Source organism: Archocentrus centrarchus, assembly GCF_007364275.1.
Source record: "Archocentrus centrarchus isolate MPI-CPG fArcCen1 chromosome 18 unlocalized genomic scaffold, fArcCen1 scaffold_23_ctg1, whole genome shotgun sequence".
NCBI classification, from domain to species: domain Eukaryota; kingdom Metazoa; phylum Chordata; class Actinopteri; order Cichliformes; family Cichlidae; genus Archocentrus; species Archocentrus centrarchus.
The window spans coordinates 4,329,620-4,346,476 of record NW_022060145.1 but is presented as its reverse complement, the minus strand read 5'-3'; the positions used below and the strand labels follow the sequence as shown (position 1 = coordinate 4,346,476).

The 16,857-nt window shown below is 44.0% G+C and overlaps 1 protein-coding gene and 1 long non-coding RNA gene across 2 annotated transcripts; one reads left to right on the top strand and one right to left on the bottom strand.

Annotated features, from left to right (window-relative positions):
- Positions 1 to 535: 535 nt before the first annotated feature.
- Positions 536 to 1,852, bottom strand: LOC115775239 (uncharacterized). Its single transcript, XR_004019274.1, has 3 exons — positions 1,797 to 1,852; positions 1,586 to 1,675; positions 536 to 974 (listed from the first exon to the last, which is right to left on the bottom strand). It is a non-coding gene; the product is annotated as an uncharacterized LOC115775239 (long non-coding RNA).
- Positions 1,853 to 9,770: 7,918 nt separating this feature from the next.
- On the top strand, positions 9,771 to 15,794 carry cct7 (chaperonin containing TCP1, subunit 7 (eta)). The gene is made up of 12 exons (XM_030722707.1): positions 9,771 to 9,839; positions 11,067 to 11,150; positions 11,259 to 11,328; positions 11,413 to 11,519; positions 11,612 to 11,790; positions 11,877 to 12,048; positions 12,168 to 12,332; positions 12,414 to 12,602; positions 12,819 to 12,916; positions 14,262 to 14,394; positions 14,686 to 14,892; positions 14,999 to 15,794. The coding sequence occupies exons 1-12, from the start codon at positions 9,834 to 9,836 to the stop codon at positions 15,227 to 15,229; spliced, it is 1,641 nt and encodes a 546-aa protein (XP_030578567.1). The 5' UTR covers positions 9,771 to 9,833; the 3' UTR covers positions 15,230 to 15,794.
- Positions 15,795 to 16,857: the final 1,063 nt, after the last annotated feature.

The following is a 16,857-nucleotide window of genomic DNA, read 5'->3' as shown; positions in this document are numbered from 1 at the left end:
ACAATGTAGTTATGTGGTAACAACCTAAAATGTATCACAATATAGATTTGGTGTTAATCTATCAAATCCATCTTACATAGCCTAAACCTTTTGAAAGTAGTACACTGTAGCAAGAATAAAACAAATACAGCTGATAACATTTTCCAATAAGCCAAACATTTTAATACAAAATAGTCAACATTCAGATGAGTCTACATCCTAACAGTTTACAGCAGGGTTTTCAGACAAACCAAGGATCACTGACATAAAGTAGAAAAACAAAGTGCATGCCACATAACCTCTCTGTTCAGATACCGATACAAAAGTGAGTCTGACAAAAATAAATAAATAAAAATTTCAAATGGACTTCCACAAACGATTGACCCGCAAATCAAAGTTATGTATATCTTTTATAAAGGGCCAACTTTCTGGGGTGTTATATGGAACACCATACCCCTTACTGCACAATTTCTTACAAACATTTTCAGTTGGTAAAATGTGAAAATTATATCGAGTGCAGCTAAACACATCTTAAACAATGAAAATCCTTCTTTCTACAGAACGCCTTTTTTTTTTAAGTAACTAAGCATATTTAAAAGTTTGTTTACAACAACATGAGAACAATGAAAAGCAACTTAAATGGACAAGTCCTCAAATAAGCTGGTCATGCTCACTGGCCAGCATTACTCATTGAGTCTATTCTTCAGGACCTGGACTTTCTTTGAAAGTGTGCCACCATCTAGCTCCATGATCAGTTTCTGGATCACTTCAAAGGTATACCTGAGTTAATGAGGATAATCCATATTTAGAGCATACAGGAGGCCAAACAGTAGTGCAACAGCCAGAGGAACATTGTCTAAATCCTGGATAACAATTTGGCCTTCCAGGATAATTCCTACATCGTCTGGAGTAGGCTGCGCCTCCTGTTGTTTCACCGTGAAGATCCCCACAGTAGTTTCCTCAACTGATTCTTCAAAGGCTGTATCACTTACTCCCTGAAAAAAAAAAAAAAGATTTAAAGAAAATTTAAAGCTTCCAGACCATGAGCTAAATGCAAAATTCACTCATTCACATAAACATTACTAGCTTAAAAGGCAATATTTAACTTTTTCAGATTTAGTTGGCATTGATAAAAATTACTTTATCCAATAATTAGTCAAATTTTAAGAAAAGCTAAAAGTATGTAAACTACTTAAAATTGATCTAGATGATAAATCACAAAAACTTGTGCCAGCAGAAACTGAATTTGAATTGCTCAGATTAAATCTGCATGTGCATAATTTGAAATTGAATGCACTGGTTTGAAACTGAATTTAACGATTTAATAGACTACTTTCACTTTCAGTTCAATAATTCAACTTCAGTTACAAAATTCAGATTTTTGTGCCACACATCCGGGTTCTTGAGAAAGCCAGAGTTATCAAACACATATTGACAGATTTACGTTTTCACATTAGATAAACTTCCTTTCGGCAATATATGCAGTCTATAGGAAGCAGTAATCAGTGTTGCCAGATATGATAATTATCATATGTATAATAAATAATTAAAAATGTCATGCAACTATTAGAAATGTAAAAAATTCTAGCAGTTTCATAATACTCACTACATGCTGTCGTATCAGATGTTCGGGGTCTTCATTGAGGTACACACAAAGGCCCTTCAGAACACTTTCACGCCCATGGTCGACATCTTCCTAGAGGATGTGTGGACAGATTTGAAATTACTACATTTCCTAATCAAAAAATGAATGAATCTTTTTTTTTTTTCATCTTACAGCGGGATTTTCAATATCTTAATTATTATTAATTATTTACCCGATCTCCCGCCACCGCTGTGTGTACAATATCTAAACTCCGCGCGAGGTCTGGGATAAGATTAGGTGCGCGTGTTTTGTTGCACAGAGTATCGAGGACACGCTGTGGAATACACGGCAAACGAACTAAACGCCCGCACGGCACATGCTGACACGTATTTCAAGTACACTCGGGGCTGCACCTTTTGACGCTGCGAGCCAATCACAGGGCTGATTTCAGAGGCCCTGCGAGATGTAACAAAAGCTGCGTTCAATAACACTTTGAACATTTATTGTTTTTTTAAATTTTTGATTGAGGCGCAGTAATTTCACGAACACGAACAAATCATAACAGCAACATAGACTTTATCTGGGCTTGAGACCAGGACCTGAAGTACACTGGCTTGTATGTAATGATTCACACCACAAAGGCCAGCTATACTTCACGTACATACACTTGTGCATGTACATGTGTATAAACTATATAAATAGGTAAGGTTGCGCCCTTTCTTGTTTGCACGGGTGATGGACACGTTGACAGATGAGATCAGGCAGGAGTCCCCCCTGGACTGATCTTTGCAAATGACTTTGTGATCTGTAGTGAGAGTAGGGAGCAGGTGGAAGAGAGTCTGGAGAGGTGGAGGTACACTTTGAGGAGAAGAGGAATGAAAGTCAGTAGAAGCAAGACAGAATACATGTGTGTGAATAAGAGAGAGGCAGCTGTGACAGTGAAGCTGCAAGAAGCAGAGCCAGTGAAGATGAGTGAGTTTAAATACCTGGAGTCAACCATCCAAAGCAACAGTGAACAAGAGAAATGAAGAAAGTGCAGGCAGGGTGGAGACGAGTGTCAGAGGTGACAGAAGGATAAGCAGCAAGTGTGAAAAGGAAGGTTTATAAAATGCTAGAGACACCTGTTATGATGGATGATTTGGAGATAGTGCCAAGAAGGCAGGAGGCTGAGCTGAAGATGTTAAGATCTTCATTGGGAGTGAGAAACAAGGGTGCAGCTGTGTCCTTGCTGAGGTGTATGCGGACACATTTTTAATGTGTCTAATAAAGCTGTTTTATGTGCACTTCATTTTGAAACAGCTGCAGGTCCTTCATCAACCACCTGATCAGTAAGTGCCAAAGTGACGGAAAGAGAACTTTGTAGCTGCTCCATCCACCGCTGTTTGTTTCACACAGCAAAAAACTGCAGTATGGAAGTCAAAAAATACAGATGAATTGTTAATACAAAAAAAGTACTTCTAATATGATCACTCAATCAATAGAATAATCAATAGTTACAACCCTATTTGGCTGTACTGCTTTGACTGTACTGTATGAGTATGAATAAGCTTCATCTCCTGTTGTCCTGTAGTTGGTGAGGACTGCCAGAGTCTGGCTGGCTCAGAGGCTGCTTCAACACCTTGACACTAGTATTTTATGTTAAAATATTACTAGTATTAATTTTGAAAGAGGAATTCTTGTTTTGTTTTTTTTATACCAGTTTTAATTTTGTTCTGCTTTACACTAAAAAGAGTTAATGCAAACCAACCCATTTGTGGTATATTTTATTCACTAACCCAATGAGAATCGATAAGGAATCTAATTGATAAGTGACATCGATAATGGAATGGGAATGGCTAAATTCTTATCAATTCCCATCCTTATTTATAATACTGTAAAAATGGTCATTAATTCACAGTATTTGTGTGAACCTGAATCCTGATGGGTTGCTCGCCCAGGGCGCCAAACAGGCTAGGACCGCCACTGTTAGGCCCCAAGCAGAACATGATTTGGAGCCCCCACCTCCAGCTGACCCCATCGCCAGCCACCCGTCTGAGCACCGCCAATATTAAGTTTATGTTGTCCATGCTTGACTGAAACACCCATTACTATTTATGCTGGCAGCTGGTGCATTTACAAATAATGTGCTCAAGGGGAGAACAGTCAAAATTTCACACAACAAATTTGGTCTTGTTTATTTAAATATTTATTTCTGAATGACTTGAAAATGAAACCTAGCACTACGCCAGCTTCCAGCTTTGTTGGACAGTGTGCAGACCAAAGCAGATGGCACTAACACCCAGAAAGCTTAAAAGTCAAAGAAACATCCAAACTTTGAGGGATTTTCACAGGTCTATGCGGTAACATACAGTCAGTGGATTTTAAACCCACAGTTTGTTTTCCAATGAAGCAGCTGTTATTTAAAAGAAAAACATTGTCATGGTAACAGCAATGTTTAGGTTTATGTAAAAGAATACCTGGTGATGTCACAATTGTCTGGAATGTCACTTCAGAGGATATAATGTTGGGATTCCTTGAGCTTAAATCATTTATTAAGTAGGTCAGAACCTTGAAAGTACATCCACAGAATCTCTCCTGTTTTACACAGCGCACTCTTGTAAAGCGTAACCACAGAATTCAGTTGCAGATTTAGAGGAATATCATCTGTACTTGCTCGGTACACAAAGATGCCGCTCTTACTTTTGACACATCACGTACTTCCCTGGGTTTTTAAAAAAACCACAGAATTAATCAGATCACAGCTGGGACAATCTCAGTCACCAGATCCTACGGAAGGTTTGGAGTCCCAGACTGAAGTTCAGCAGAATGCAGCTGAACAACCCACCTCTGCAACTGAAAGAACTGCCTCTGAGTTATGGGTGCAAGAATCTGATCCAACTCTAGCCAAGTTAGAAGATCTTCCTGAGCCCAGAGGCTTGGAACAACTGGAAGAAACTCAGAGCATGGCAGACCAACCCACCTCTGCGACTGAGGGAAATGCTTCTGAGTTATCAGAGCTAGAATCTGATCCAACTCTAGCCAAGTTAGATGATCTTCCTGAGCCCAGAGGCTTGGAACAACTGGAAGAAACTCAGAGCATGGCAGACCAACCCACCTCTGCGACTGAGGGAAATGCTTCTGAGCTATCAGTGCTAGAATCTGATCCAACTCTAGCCAAGTTAGATGATCTTCCTGAGCCCAGAGGCTTGGAACAGCTGGGAGAAACTCAGAGCATGGCAGACCAACCCACCTCTGCAACTGAGGGAAATGCTTCTGAGTTATCAGTGCTAGAATCTGATCCAACTCTAGCCGAGTTAGATGATCTTCCTGAGCCCAGAGACTTGGAAAAACTGGAAGAAACTCATAGCATGGCAGACCAACCCACCTCTGCGACTGAGGGAAATGCTTCTGAGTTATCAGAGCTAGAATCTGATCCAACTTTAGCCAAGTTAGATGATCTTCCTGAGCCCAGAGGCTTGGAACAACTGGAAGAAACTCAGAGCATGGCAGACCAACCCACCTCTGCGACTGAGGGAAATGCTTCTGAGCTATCAGTGCTAGAATCTGATCCAACTCTAGCCGAGTTAGATGATCTTTTTGAGCCCAGACACTTGGAACAACTGGAAGAAACTCAGAGCATGGCAGACCAACCCACCTCTGCAACTGAGGGAAATGCTTCTGAGCTATCAGTGCTAGAATCTGATCCAACTCTAGCCGAGTTAGATGATCTTTTTGAGCCCAGAGACTTGGAACAACTGGAAGAAACTCAGAGCATGGCAGACCAACCCACCTCTGCAACTGAGGGAAATGCTTCTGAGCTATCAGTGCTAGAATCTGATCCAACTCTAGCCAAGTTAGATGATCTTCTTGAGCCCAGAGACTTGGAACAACTGGAAGAAACTCAGAGCATGGCAGACCAACCCACCTCTGTGACTGAGGGAAATGCTTTTGAGTTATGTGTGCAAGAATCTGATCCAACTCTAGCCGAGTTAGATGATCTTCCTGAGCCCAGAGGCTTGGAACAGCTGGGAGAAACTCAGAGCATGGCAGACCAACCCACCTCTGCGACTGAGGGAAATGTCTCTGAGTGTGAAATGAATTCTTTCACCTTTTCATTGTCAGACTTCCCTCCGCTGCAGCGAGAGAAGAGCATGGCAGACCAACCCACCTCTGAGACTGAGGGACATGCCTGTGAGTGTGAAATGAATTCTTTCATCTTTTCATTGTCAGACTTCCCTCCGCTGCAGCGTGAGAAGTTGGAAAACAAGAGCGAGAAGACAGACATGTCCCCTGGACCAAAGATGGCCAGAAAATCAAAAAATAAGTCAGTCAGACGGAACGCATTTGGGTTACACTCTATGATCTCTGATAACCTGAAAATGCCTGTCGAAGCGACGAAATACCAGCCTGACCCAGTTCCTAGACCCTGGGCTCCTGCGGGCCCCAGTCCCTGGGCTGCTGCAGGTCCTAGACCCTGGGCTCCCGGAGGTCCCAGACCCTGGGCTGCCGCAGGTCCCAGACCCCAGGATGCAGCAGGTCCTAGACCCTGGGCTGCCACAGGTCCCAGACCCCAGGATGCAGCAGGTCCTAGACCCTGGGCTCCCGGAGGTCCCAGACCCTGGGCTGCCACAGGTCCCAGACCCCAGGATGCAGCAGGTCCTAGACCCAGGGCTCCCGGAGGTCCCAGACCCTGGGCCGCCGGAGGTCCCAGACCCTGGGCTGCAGCAGGTCCCCGACCCCAGCCTGCCGCAGGTCCCAGACCCCAGCCTGCCACAGGTCCTAGACCCCAGGATGCAGCAGGTCCTAGACCCTGGGCTACCGCAGGTCCCAGACCCCAGGCTGCCGCAGGTCCCAGACCCCAGGATGCAGCAGGTCCCAGACCCCAGCCTGTCTTGGCTGCAGAAGTCAGTAACAGAGAAAACAGACCTGTTACCCTGGAAAATAATCATTCAGTGAAGAAAGACCTGATAATGACGGAAGGCCGAAAGGAGGTCCAGAACCCATCTGAGTCCAGCAAAGTGACAAAGGAGGCAGTCACACCGGAATTGGGTGAAATGAGTTCTTCCATCTTTCTACGGTCAGGCTTCCCTTCGCTGCAGCCAGAGAAGTTTGCAAACAAGAGCCAGAAGACAGACATGACTCGTGATCCAACGATGATCAGAATATCAAACAAAAAAGCCAGACGGTCGCGTCGTAATTGGGTCATACTTGATGATGAACTCTGATAACCTGAAAATGCCTCTTGAAGTGAGGAAATATCGGCCTGACCCAGTTCCCAGACCCCGGGCTGGGAAATAAACAGTGAGCTACCAACTAGCCCCAACTGGTCGCGGCAGATGACCACCCCTACCTGAGCCTGGTTCTGCCGAAGGTTTCTTCCTGTGAAAAGGGAGTTTTTCCTTCCCACCGTCGCCAAGTGCTTGCTCATAGGGGTTGTTTTGACTGCTGGGTTTTCTGTGTAATTATTGTAGGGTCTCACAAGACAAAGCACCTTGAGGAGACTCGCCTCAAGGTGCTTTTGATTCTAAGATAAAGACCCAACAACAATTAATAACAGTCAAAATAGTAATCACATCAATAAAGCATAATTCTTGATGTGATTTGGGGCTCAATAAATAAAATTGAATTGGACCAAAAAAGAGCAATCAAAAAACAAAGACCAAGAAATTAAAGTGTTAAATTCAAACATCAATAAAAGAATTGGGCAAATTAAAAAAAAAAATTGCCTTGTCTTGTCTTGTTTTTTATGTCCTGTAATTAGGGTCACATTGATTAAAAGAAAATATACATAAAGGCGTGCACATATGCACCCACCAATACACCAATAAAAACTGACAGACTGCTACAATTCACTACAATAATGGGTACATACGCAGACAAAGAGGGTTATGAAAACCAAGAAATTCTATTTTTGCCTTGAGCAAGTAGAAGAATCATATTTCTAGTATTAAGGAATGTAGATGTAGGATCCTTCATGGGGGTGCACAGTTAGATAATAAATCATTATTTTTTTAATCCATTCTGTGAGACCTATGGTTTTAACAGAGAAGCAGACCAGAGAATTTACTACAGTTGTATACAAAGTACTGTAACACACACCAGTGGAGAAAGCTAACACAGAGTTTTAACCAACTGTTGAAATCCTGACCTTCTCAGTGGTTAAGTACAGGAATGGCAGCTTTTAATGCCAAAATTAAGCTGTGCCCTTAAACAGCTACTTTGACCCTAGGCCAGGGGCCGGCAACCCGCAGCTCGGAGCCGCATGCGGCTCCTTCAGGCTTAAGCTGCGGCTCTGTGCGGTCTGCGGAACTAAATTATAAGTATCCAATTGAAGTGCATTTTATTTTTGTCAGTTCGGTTTTTGTTGTAGTTTTAAATTGGAACATTATTGTGATCTTGAAATATTAAAATAAAATAATATAAAAGCGGCTGCCCGGCTTCCGCTAGTATTTGCTGCTCTCAGTGTTTTCTTTTCCGTGGAAACCGGGTTCAAATGGCTCTTTCCGTATTAAAGGTTGCCGACCCCTGCCCTAGGCCATTAGCTGCTACAGTCATCTCAGTCACGGTGTCCCGTTACTAACCACCTTCAATACCAGACAACGCGTGTAATTCACATGTCAAACTAATAATAACGATGAGAGACCGGCACAACATAACTGATAACGCTGTAACTAAACACATAAACACCGACGTGAGCACTGTGAGTGCGCTGTCGCTAGACCTGTCTGCATCATACTTGGAGTGCGCGATGGAGACTACAATACAGGGAAAAAAATAAAAACACGTTTACACATGAAAAACATGATAGTCTGTGCGTTCTGATTTATCAACACCCTAAAGCTTTGCACGCTGCAGGAAACGGTTATTTAGGAGTGGGAGTTTTTGTAAATAATTTAAACATGGTGGTCGATGTGATGTGTTTTAGCGACACCCTGTAATCAACTTTATTCTGCTGTCAGCTATTGAGTTGCGTCTGTTGAAGAAAAACTGTGCAGAAATGTTTCATTATTTTAAAGATATACACAAAAACTGAGACACTGTTTCAGCCTGTGTGAGATTCTATTCTGACTTTGAATCATACTATGGGCTAAACTGTGTGGAACTTATAAAGTGGTCAGAAAAAGGATGAGATTCTGCAGCTATAATGTTTTCACCAAACTGACAGCTTTTATCACGCTCAGTGAAACAGCGTCGGTGCTAAAACAGAAACTTACACGTTTAATTTCCAAATCTGCTTAAAACGGACAGACTCATACAATAGTCGAATATGCGAGTAAAACAGCTGATTGAGTAGGCGCGCATTCTGCGCTCTGTGTGAGGTATCAGTGAAACACATAATAAAGCAGCCAGTATGGTGCTGTTTATGACAGACTACATGTCTTTGTTTAAGGAGCCTAACAGCTATCGTGAAACATACATAATAAAGACAAACCAGCTGTTGCTGTTGTTTCTAAAACGATCGGCCATTGTATAATGCTCCTAGCAGCACTCCGAATAAAGAGAGCCACCCAACTGTTGTTTTGGGTCAAAAGGGGGCTTTTTGTTTAAAAAAGAAGCATTATGGCTCCCTGGAACCCTGCTGCACCATCACTGAGGCTGATATTGTTTAAAAGAGCACCTGTGTGACTGTCTCACAAATAAAACATTAAAATTAACGCAGTAATAGATTAGGAAATATGTACTAGCATCACACTTTTCTTACTAGACTAGTTTGTAACAAGATGGACAGGATTAGAAACGAGTCCATCAGAGGGACAGCTCAGATTGAGCAGTTTGGGGACAAAGTCAGAGAGGTGAGGCTGAGATGGTTTGGACATGTGCAGAGGAGGGATAGTGGATATACTGGGGAATGGAGTTGAATACGGAGCTGCCAGGAAGGAAGAAAAGAGGAGTACCTCAGAGAAGATTAATGGATGTGGGGCATACAGAGGACTAGTGCAGTGGTTCTCAAATCCAGGCCTCGTGGCCCAGTGTCCTGCAGGTTTTAGATGTGTCATTGGGCCATGAGGCCTGGATTTGGACTAGTGTAAGACGGGGGATGCTGGGATAGGACTAAAGGGAGTAGTAGTAGTAATAAAAATAAGTTTATTGGGTGCTTTTTAATTATCTAAACAAGAAATTCCAGCTCATGCCATCAGCACTTGTTTTATTCCAGAAAAATAGCATAAAAGCGTAAACTTAAAATCGTTGATAAACAGCACAGCTGTTTGTTCTTGAACGTACCCTCCAACTTTCGCAAAGCATTGTGGGATCCGATGCCGGTGGAAAGCTTCTCGAAGGACCTGCAAAGATGATGGTGAGTCAGCTAGCTTCACGCACCGCACTCAAACATTAATCCGCGGTCATCCTGTAGTTTATCGGTGAACACCGGGTCCCGGAGTGCCCCTGGTTTCGGGGATAACCCGTCGTTTGCCCCGGGAGGCTGTTATTTTGTGATACGGCTTTTTAAAAGTTTGATATTTTCAGCCGGACAGTGTTAGCATACCCACAATCAATGGGCGTATACGATGCTAACGGGGATGCTAAATGGCTTCCTGTAAACTGGTGTTAAAAGATGAACTATAACGCCGTGCTGTTACAGATTTAACCGTTCACCCTGGACTTGGTTTCAGCGTTTTGACTTGTGGGGTCCGCCCGGCTCCTGATGAGCTCGGCTGCTGTGCGTTAGCCTTTCTCTGCACCGGCTCCATGTTCTTCATTTAGGAGCAACAACCTGAAAGCTAATGGGCAGAAAATGATGCGAGCTGTAAGCAGACATCAGGCATTTCACAGTCTTAGAACTGCGTGTCTGAAGGGGTCATACAGCATCACATCCTTCAGCAGTATCACTGCTTGGAGACGCAAACAAAGCTACTCCTGTACTACCCTGTATACATTACTGCCTAGATTCAGGCAGCTTTACTTAAAAAAATTTAATCAGTTACATTTAATTTGTTGCAAATCTAAAAACTAAATAGTAACAACATAATGTTAAAGCTTACAAATACCAGTAGTATGGCCTGAATCCTTGTCCTACTGTGAATAGACATGGGCTTGTTGTCTCTGGAGCTTGAAAAAGCTGACTGAGAATCTACACAGACACATGGGCTTGTTGCACATCACTGTCACATTTTTGTGATTTTGCACAATAAACAACAACACAACATTTTTTTTTCTACTCTTGAATGTGTTTGATGTCAGAGTGGATATCCCTAAAATAGCACCAATCTGGTTGTGAGCACGAGCCCCTTCTACCTTCTGCTTGCAAGGGACAGACGATCAGAAGCAATGAAAATCGCTTGTTTCAGACAGCCTGAGAGGCTGCGCCAAGGCTCAGCATATTCAATAATCAGCGCTGAGTCCAAGAATATTAAGGCGGTGTTGGAAACGAGCACAATGAGCTCACCTTAAAAGGTCTGATCTTGACGCATCTTGGGTATATTTGCACGTGTTCTCAGAGATTAATGCTGACGACAGATGTGAGTTGAACCTTAGAGTTTGCATCCAGTTGGCTCACCTTCCTTTATCTCCCTCTCCACTTTAGCCCACACCGGTTATCCTGCTGAAGGAGGGGACGGACACGTCTCAGGGCATTCCCCAGCTCATCAGTAACATCAATGCCTGCCAGGTCAGAACACCAGCACTTCTGTTGGTAGTCCTCCATGCATATTTTCTGTTTGATGTGACCTAAACCTTTCAAGCTCTCTAAATGTGCTGCTCATGTTTTCTTCTGCAGGTGATTGCTGAGGCTGTCAGGACCACCCTGGGGCCCAGGGGGATGGACAAACTGATGGTGGACAACAGAGGTGAGATGGATGGGGTTACAAGAAGGAGTTGGTCATGGATTGGTCAGCAGCACAGTCGTCATAATGCGAATGTTTATTTTCCAGGTAAGGCCACCATCTCCAATGATGGAGCCACCATCCTGAAACTGCTGGATGTGGTTCACCCTGCAGCCAAGACTCTGGTGGACATCGCTCGCTCCCAGGATGCTGAGGTGAGTGGTTTGAGGTCTTTTCTCTCCCGGGGTGTACACAGTCACAAGTTTCATACTGACACCATCTTTCTGTCCTTCGTATCTGTCCTCAGGTTGGGGACGGCACCACCTCTGTCACCCTCCTGGCTGCGGAGTTCCTGAAGCAGCTGAAGCCGTATGTGGAGGAGGGTCTCCACCCTCAGACCATCATCAGAGCCTTCCGCACCGCCACCAATCTCGCCGTCAACAAGATCAAGGAGATCTCCGTCTCTGTGAAGAAAGACGACAAGCAGTGAGTTCTCACATTCAATTCAGCAGCTTTACGCTGTTGACTTTTAGCGACAGTTAATGAGCCCCTTTCTGTTTCATCTTTCTCAGAGAGCAGAGGCAGCTGTTGGAGAAATGCGCGGCCACAGCCCTGAACTCCAAGCTGATTGCTGGTCAGAAGGATTTCTTCTCCAAAATGGTAGTGGATGCAGTCATGTCTCTGGATGAGCTCATGTCTCTGAAGATGATCGGGATCAAGAAGGTCCAGGGAGGAGCTCTGGAGGTAGGTGCCAGAATTCAGCACAAGAAATGTGATTTTTCTCTTTAAAATCTTTAAAAACAGTCATGTTAAAGAAGCATATAAATTGTTGTGCCTCTTCCTGTTTGTTTTTAACTGTTCAGGACTCTCAGTTGATCTCTGGCGTTGCGTTCAAGAAGACCTTCTCTTACGCTGGGTTTGAAATGCAGCCCAAACGCTACGAAAATCCAAAGATCGCTTTGCTCAACGTGGAGCTGGAGCTGAAGGCTGAGAAGGATAACGCGGAAGTCCGAGTGAAATCTGTCGAGGTACGAAGCGGCCGCAACAAAGCAACAAATTTGTCTTCATTCCATACATCCTGTAACTCTCTCCTTCACCCTTTGCTGCAGGACTACCAGGCCATCGTGGATGCAGAGTGGAACATCTTATATGACAAGCTGGAGAAGATCTATCAGTCGGGAGCCAAGGTGGTTCTGTCAAAGTTACCCATCGGTGACGTGGCCACCCAGTACTTTGCTGACAGAGACCTGTTCTGTGCTGGGCGGGTTCAGGAGGAAGACCTGAAGAGGACCATGATGGTGAGACATTCACAAACTAGTGGATGACACATTTCCAAAACAAATCCTTGTAACGGATTATGTTGAAACTGCTGCCGGTCAGTGGGTCATTCATCCTTGGAAAAATGACAGCTTGTTAGAGTTGATGTGGGTTTTAAAAATGCTGATTTTTGTTTATTTTTTGGGGGACTGACATTGATGGTTAAAGCAGTTGACTGATTGTAATGTAACCATCAGGCCTGCGGAGGCTCCATCCAGACGTCTGTAGGAGCAATGACAGACGACGTGCTGGGACAGTGTGAACTATTTGAAGAGGTCCAGGTTGGAGGAGAGAGGTAAGAGAGGCTTTTGTTGTGCAGCTTTCTTTTTATTGACTTTTATCATGTTCAAAAAAAAAAAATTGTCAGTGCTTAAACTTCTCCAGCATGGGGCCGGTTTAGATTTGACAATTTAGGTTTAGATTAGATGATTATGTGGTAGGAATTTGACTGTATATGTATGCATACAGCTATGAACACCAGCAAATTATGCTACAGTGAGGCTGATGAACTAAATTTGCAAAATAATGTTGCTAAAGCTGCCCTCCTTCAGACACACCTGTGGATGATGTGGGTACCACTACCCCAGGAAGTGAGTGATTTTTAGCTTCTGTAGGTTTACTGCGGCTTCGTCTCTGTGTAAAAACAAAACGGAGGTGGATGGGAGGAGGTGAAGAGATCAGTTTTCTTCACATATTTTTACAGTAACAAGCGCTGCTGTTATGAACCTTAGTAAAACGTTTTCTTTCACTCCATCTGAGCTCATGTCTCAGTCACGGCGCTGCGTCTTTTCTGCCTCTGTGTGTTACAACCCGGCGTGAAAGCAGCAACATGAAGTGCAGATTGTCACCAGAGTGCGTAGAAACATGCAGAGGAGCGTAATGTGTGGAGAGGTCAGCGTCTTCTTCACTGCTGCGATGATGCACCGGTCCTTTGTTGTGAAGAGGGAGCTGAGCGTGAAAACAAAGCTGTTGATTTAGCGGTCAAGCTACGTCCCTACCCTCACCTGTGGTCACGAGCGTTGGGTAGTGACCGAAAGAATGAGATTGTGGATACAAGTGGCAGAAATGAGCTTTTTCCCAAGGGTGGCTGGCCTCACCCTTACAGATAGAGTGAGGAGTGCAGTCATTCAAGAGGGGCTCAGAGTAGAGCTGCTGCTCCTCCACATCAAAAGGAGCAAGTTGAAGTGTTTCAGGCATCAGAGTAGGATGCCTCCTGGGCGCCTCCTGGGTGAAGTGTTCTACCTGGAGGAGGCCCCGGGGCAGACCCGGGACGCACTGAAGAGATTATATCTCTCAGCTGGCCTGGGAACGCCTCAGTGTTCCCCTGGATAAGCGGTGGGGGGGTGTCTACACTTCTCTTAGGCTGCTGCCCCCGCGCCCCGGCCCCCGCATAAGCGGAAAAAAATGGATGGATGAGATTTAGAGAGAGTGCGATAAAAGACATCAATGCCTAAAATGTTTATTTCTATAATGCACAACACAAATTTTATGAGGACAGTCAGTAATTTTTGCCACTTAAGTGGTCAGATTCGCTCTCCTGTTTGTACAGGAATTCATCAATGGCTGTGATGACAAAAATAGTAAAGCGTCAACTTTATAGTGACAAACTTGCGTGTTTTTTTTCTTTTTGGCCTATTTAGGTACAACTTCTTTAAAGGCTGCCCGAAGGCGAAGACATGCACCATCATCCTGAGGGGAGGGGCTGAACAGTTCACAGAGGAGACGGAGCGGTCGCTGCACGATGCCATCATGATCGTACGCAGAGCCATCAAGGTCAGTTCCACAAGTTTTCTCAAAAGTGCACAAGTCCAGAAGTGGATGCTGATTATTACATCTAAACCGGTTGAGTTTAAAGGATCAGTCTCTGTTTTTTAGTGCGGACAAAAGAAGCCCTACTGACTGTGTTTGATTGTACATAAATGTTTATGATTTCAGTGTATCTCTGACTCTCATTTCCTTTACATATGGTTTATCTGTACCTGGTTGGTATCATTGTCAGATATACTTTGATGTCACATGTGCACAGTGTCTGCACTAAGATAACTGTATTGACCCTCTTCCTAGAATGACTCCATTGTAGCGGGTGGAGGAGCCATAGAGATGGAGCTGTCTAAGTACCTGCGGGACTACTCGAGGACCATCCCCGGGAAACAGCAGCTCCTGATTGGAGCGTACGCCAAGGCCCTGGAGGTCATCCCCAGACAGCTGTGCGACAACGCCGGCTTTGATGCCACCAACATCCTGAACAAACTGCGTGCAAAACACGCACAGGTAGGAAACTAACCCTCCCGCACACCTTCTGATCCCATGCAGTATTTTAAACGAAGGGTCTGCAGGAGCCGCGTTGACTTTGTGCACTTCACCTGTCACATCTCAGGGCGGCATGTGGTACGGCGTGGACATCAACAACGAAGACATCGCAGACAACTTTGTCGCCTGTGTGTGGGAGCCGTCCATAGTGCGAATCAACGCCCTGACGGCGGCATCGGAAGCAGCTTGTCTCATCCTGTCAGTCGACGAGACCATCAAGAACCCCCGCAGCTCTGTGGATGCACCTCCAGGTGGCGTTGGCAGGGGCAGAGGCCGTGGCAGACCCCACGCTCACTAGTAACGTGAAATTACAACCCCCCCCCCCCCCTTTTTTTTTTTAAACTGGCACCAAATCCAAATGCCAGAAGAATGCGTCTCCAGTAATAAGTGAGGTTACATGTAAAAGTAGCTGCAGACAAAGATTTGAATTTTGGATAAAATGAGGTGTCAGACACATGGCAAATGACAAGTATAGTTAAACAGAAGGAGGGAGAAGAGTGGCTGCCTGGTATTTGTTTTGTTTTTTGTTTTTTCACCTGTAAGTTTTCTTACTGAAGCGTTCACACTGCAACATCTGTTAAACATTTCAAGCACTGCATCTTTTCACCCTTTAATTTTTTATTATTAATGGAGAAATGATGAACTACAAGCAGCATGTCAGCAGTCCCGCCTTAGAAACACACTTCTGAAGGAGTCGTTCCGTCACTCTTCATTTGGTTTTGCGTTACGTGGCAAACTGCTGTGTAACGTGGGAAGCAAAGCACTGATGGGATGTCGAGCAGTTCTGAACCATTTTGTTAGTCCCGCTGTGTGAAACTATTTATTGAAACATTCTCATCAATAAAGTCACAGCTGAAATCGGACCGTCTGTTCCTGCTGATTCTTGTACGATTGTTTTTAAAGAAGTGATCCAAACTCAGGTGAACTGTGTTACAGACATAAAATAGTTCCCAGTTTGAATAACAACACACACTGGTTCATGATGTTTGTGGTATTTTACATTTAATTGAAAAGTTTATTAACAAATACACATAAAGGCAATTACTGGTTTACTGTGATGAGGTCTATATCACCTTAGCTCCACAGCGTCATACATACACCAGGTTTTCTTTGTACAGGTGCTCAGTATGAGGCTCCACTGATCAAATCTTGTAAATTCATTAGTTTAGTGGACCTTTTTAGAGTGTAAATCATACACTGTATATAAAAAAAAAATGGATGTAGCAACTGTGATATCAAGTACTGTGCAAAGTCATATTTTTGAAGCCTTAAGCTTATCAGAAAAGTTTTTACTGAGTGCACAGATTAGAATAACTGGATGTCAATTTCTCATCTGTACAAAATGACCCACACTCATCGGCCACTTCATTAGTTGCGTCTTGCTGGGAGGGGGTTGGACCCTCTCTTCCCTTCAGAACTGCTTTAATTCTTCATGGCACAGATTCAACAAGCTGCTAGAAACATTTTCTGAGATTTTGGTCCATACTGATATGACTGCATCACACAATTGCTGCAGATTGGTCGGCTGCATCCATGATGTAAATCTCCAGTTCCACCACATCCCAAAGGTGCTGGATTGTCTGAGGCCATCTGAGTACAGTGGACTCACTGTCATGTTCAAGAAACCAGTTTGAGATCATTTGAGCTTTCTGACATGGTGCATTATCGTGCTGGAAGCATCCATCAGTAGATTGGTACTCTGTAGACAGATGCCTAATTCTGACTCTATAACCTGAATAACACAGAAATGCAGAATCCTGAGACCGGGCAACATTTCTCCAATCTTCTATTGTCCAGTTTTGGTCACTCAAAGTCACTGAAATCACCTCTTTCCCATTCTGATGCTCGGTTTGAACTTCAGCAGGTCACCTTGACCACGTCAACGTGCCTAGGTGTACCTAATGAAGTGGCAAGACTGCAGGTTTC

Excerpts from the sequence above, each read along its gene's own strand:
- cct7 (XM_030722707.1), top strand. Across the intron at positions 14,395-14,685 it reads TCGTACGCAGAGCCATCAAG|AATGACTCCATTGTAGCGGG; the intron begins GTCAGTTCCACA and ends CCCTCTTCCTAG. Across the intron at positions 14,893-14,998 it reads TGCGTGCAAAACACGCACAG|GGCGGCATGTGGTACGGCGT; the intron begins GTAGGAAACTAA and ends GTCACATCTCAG.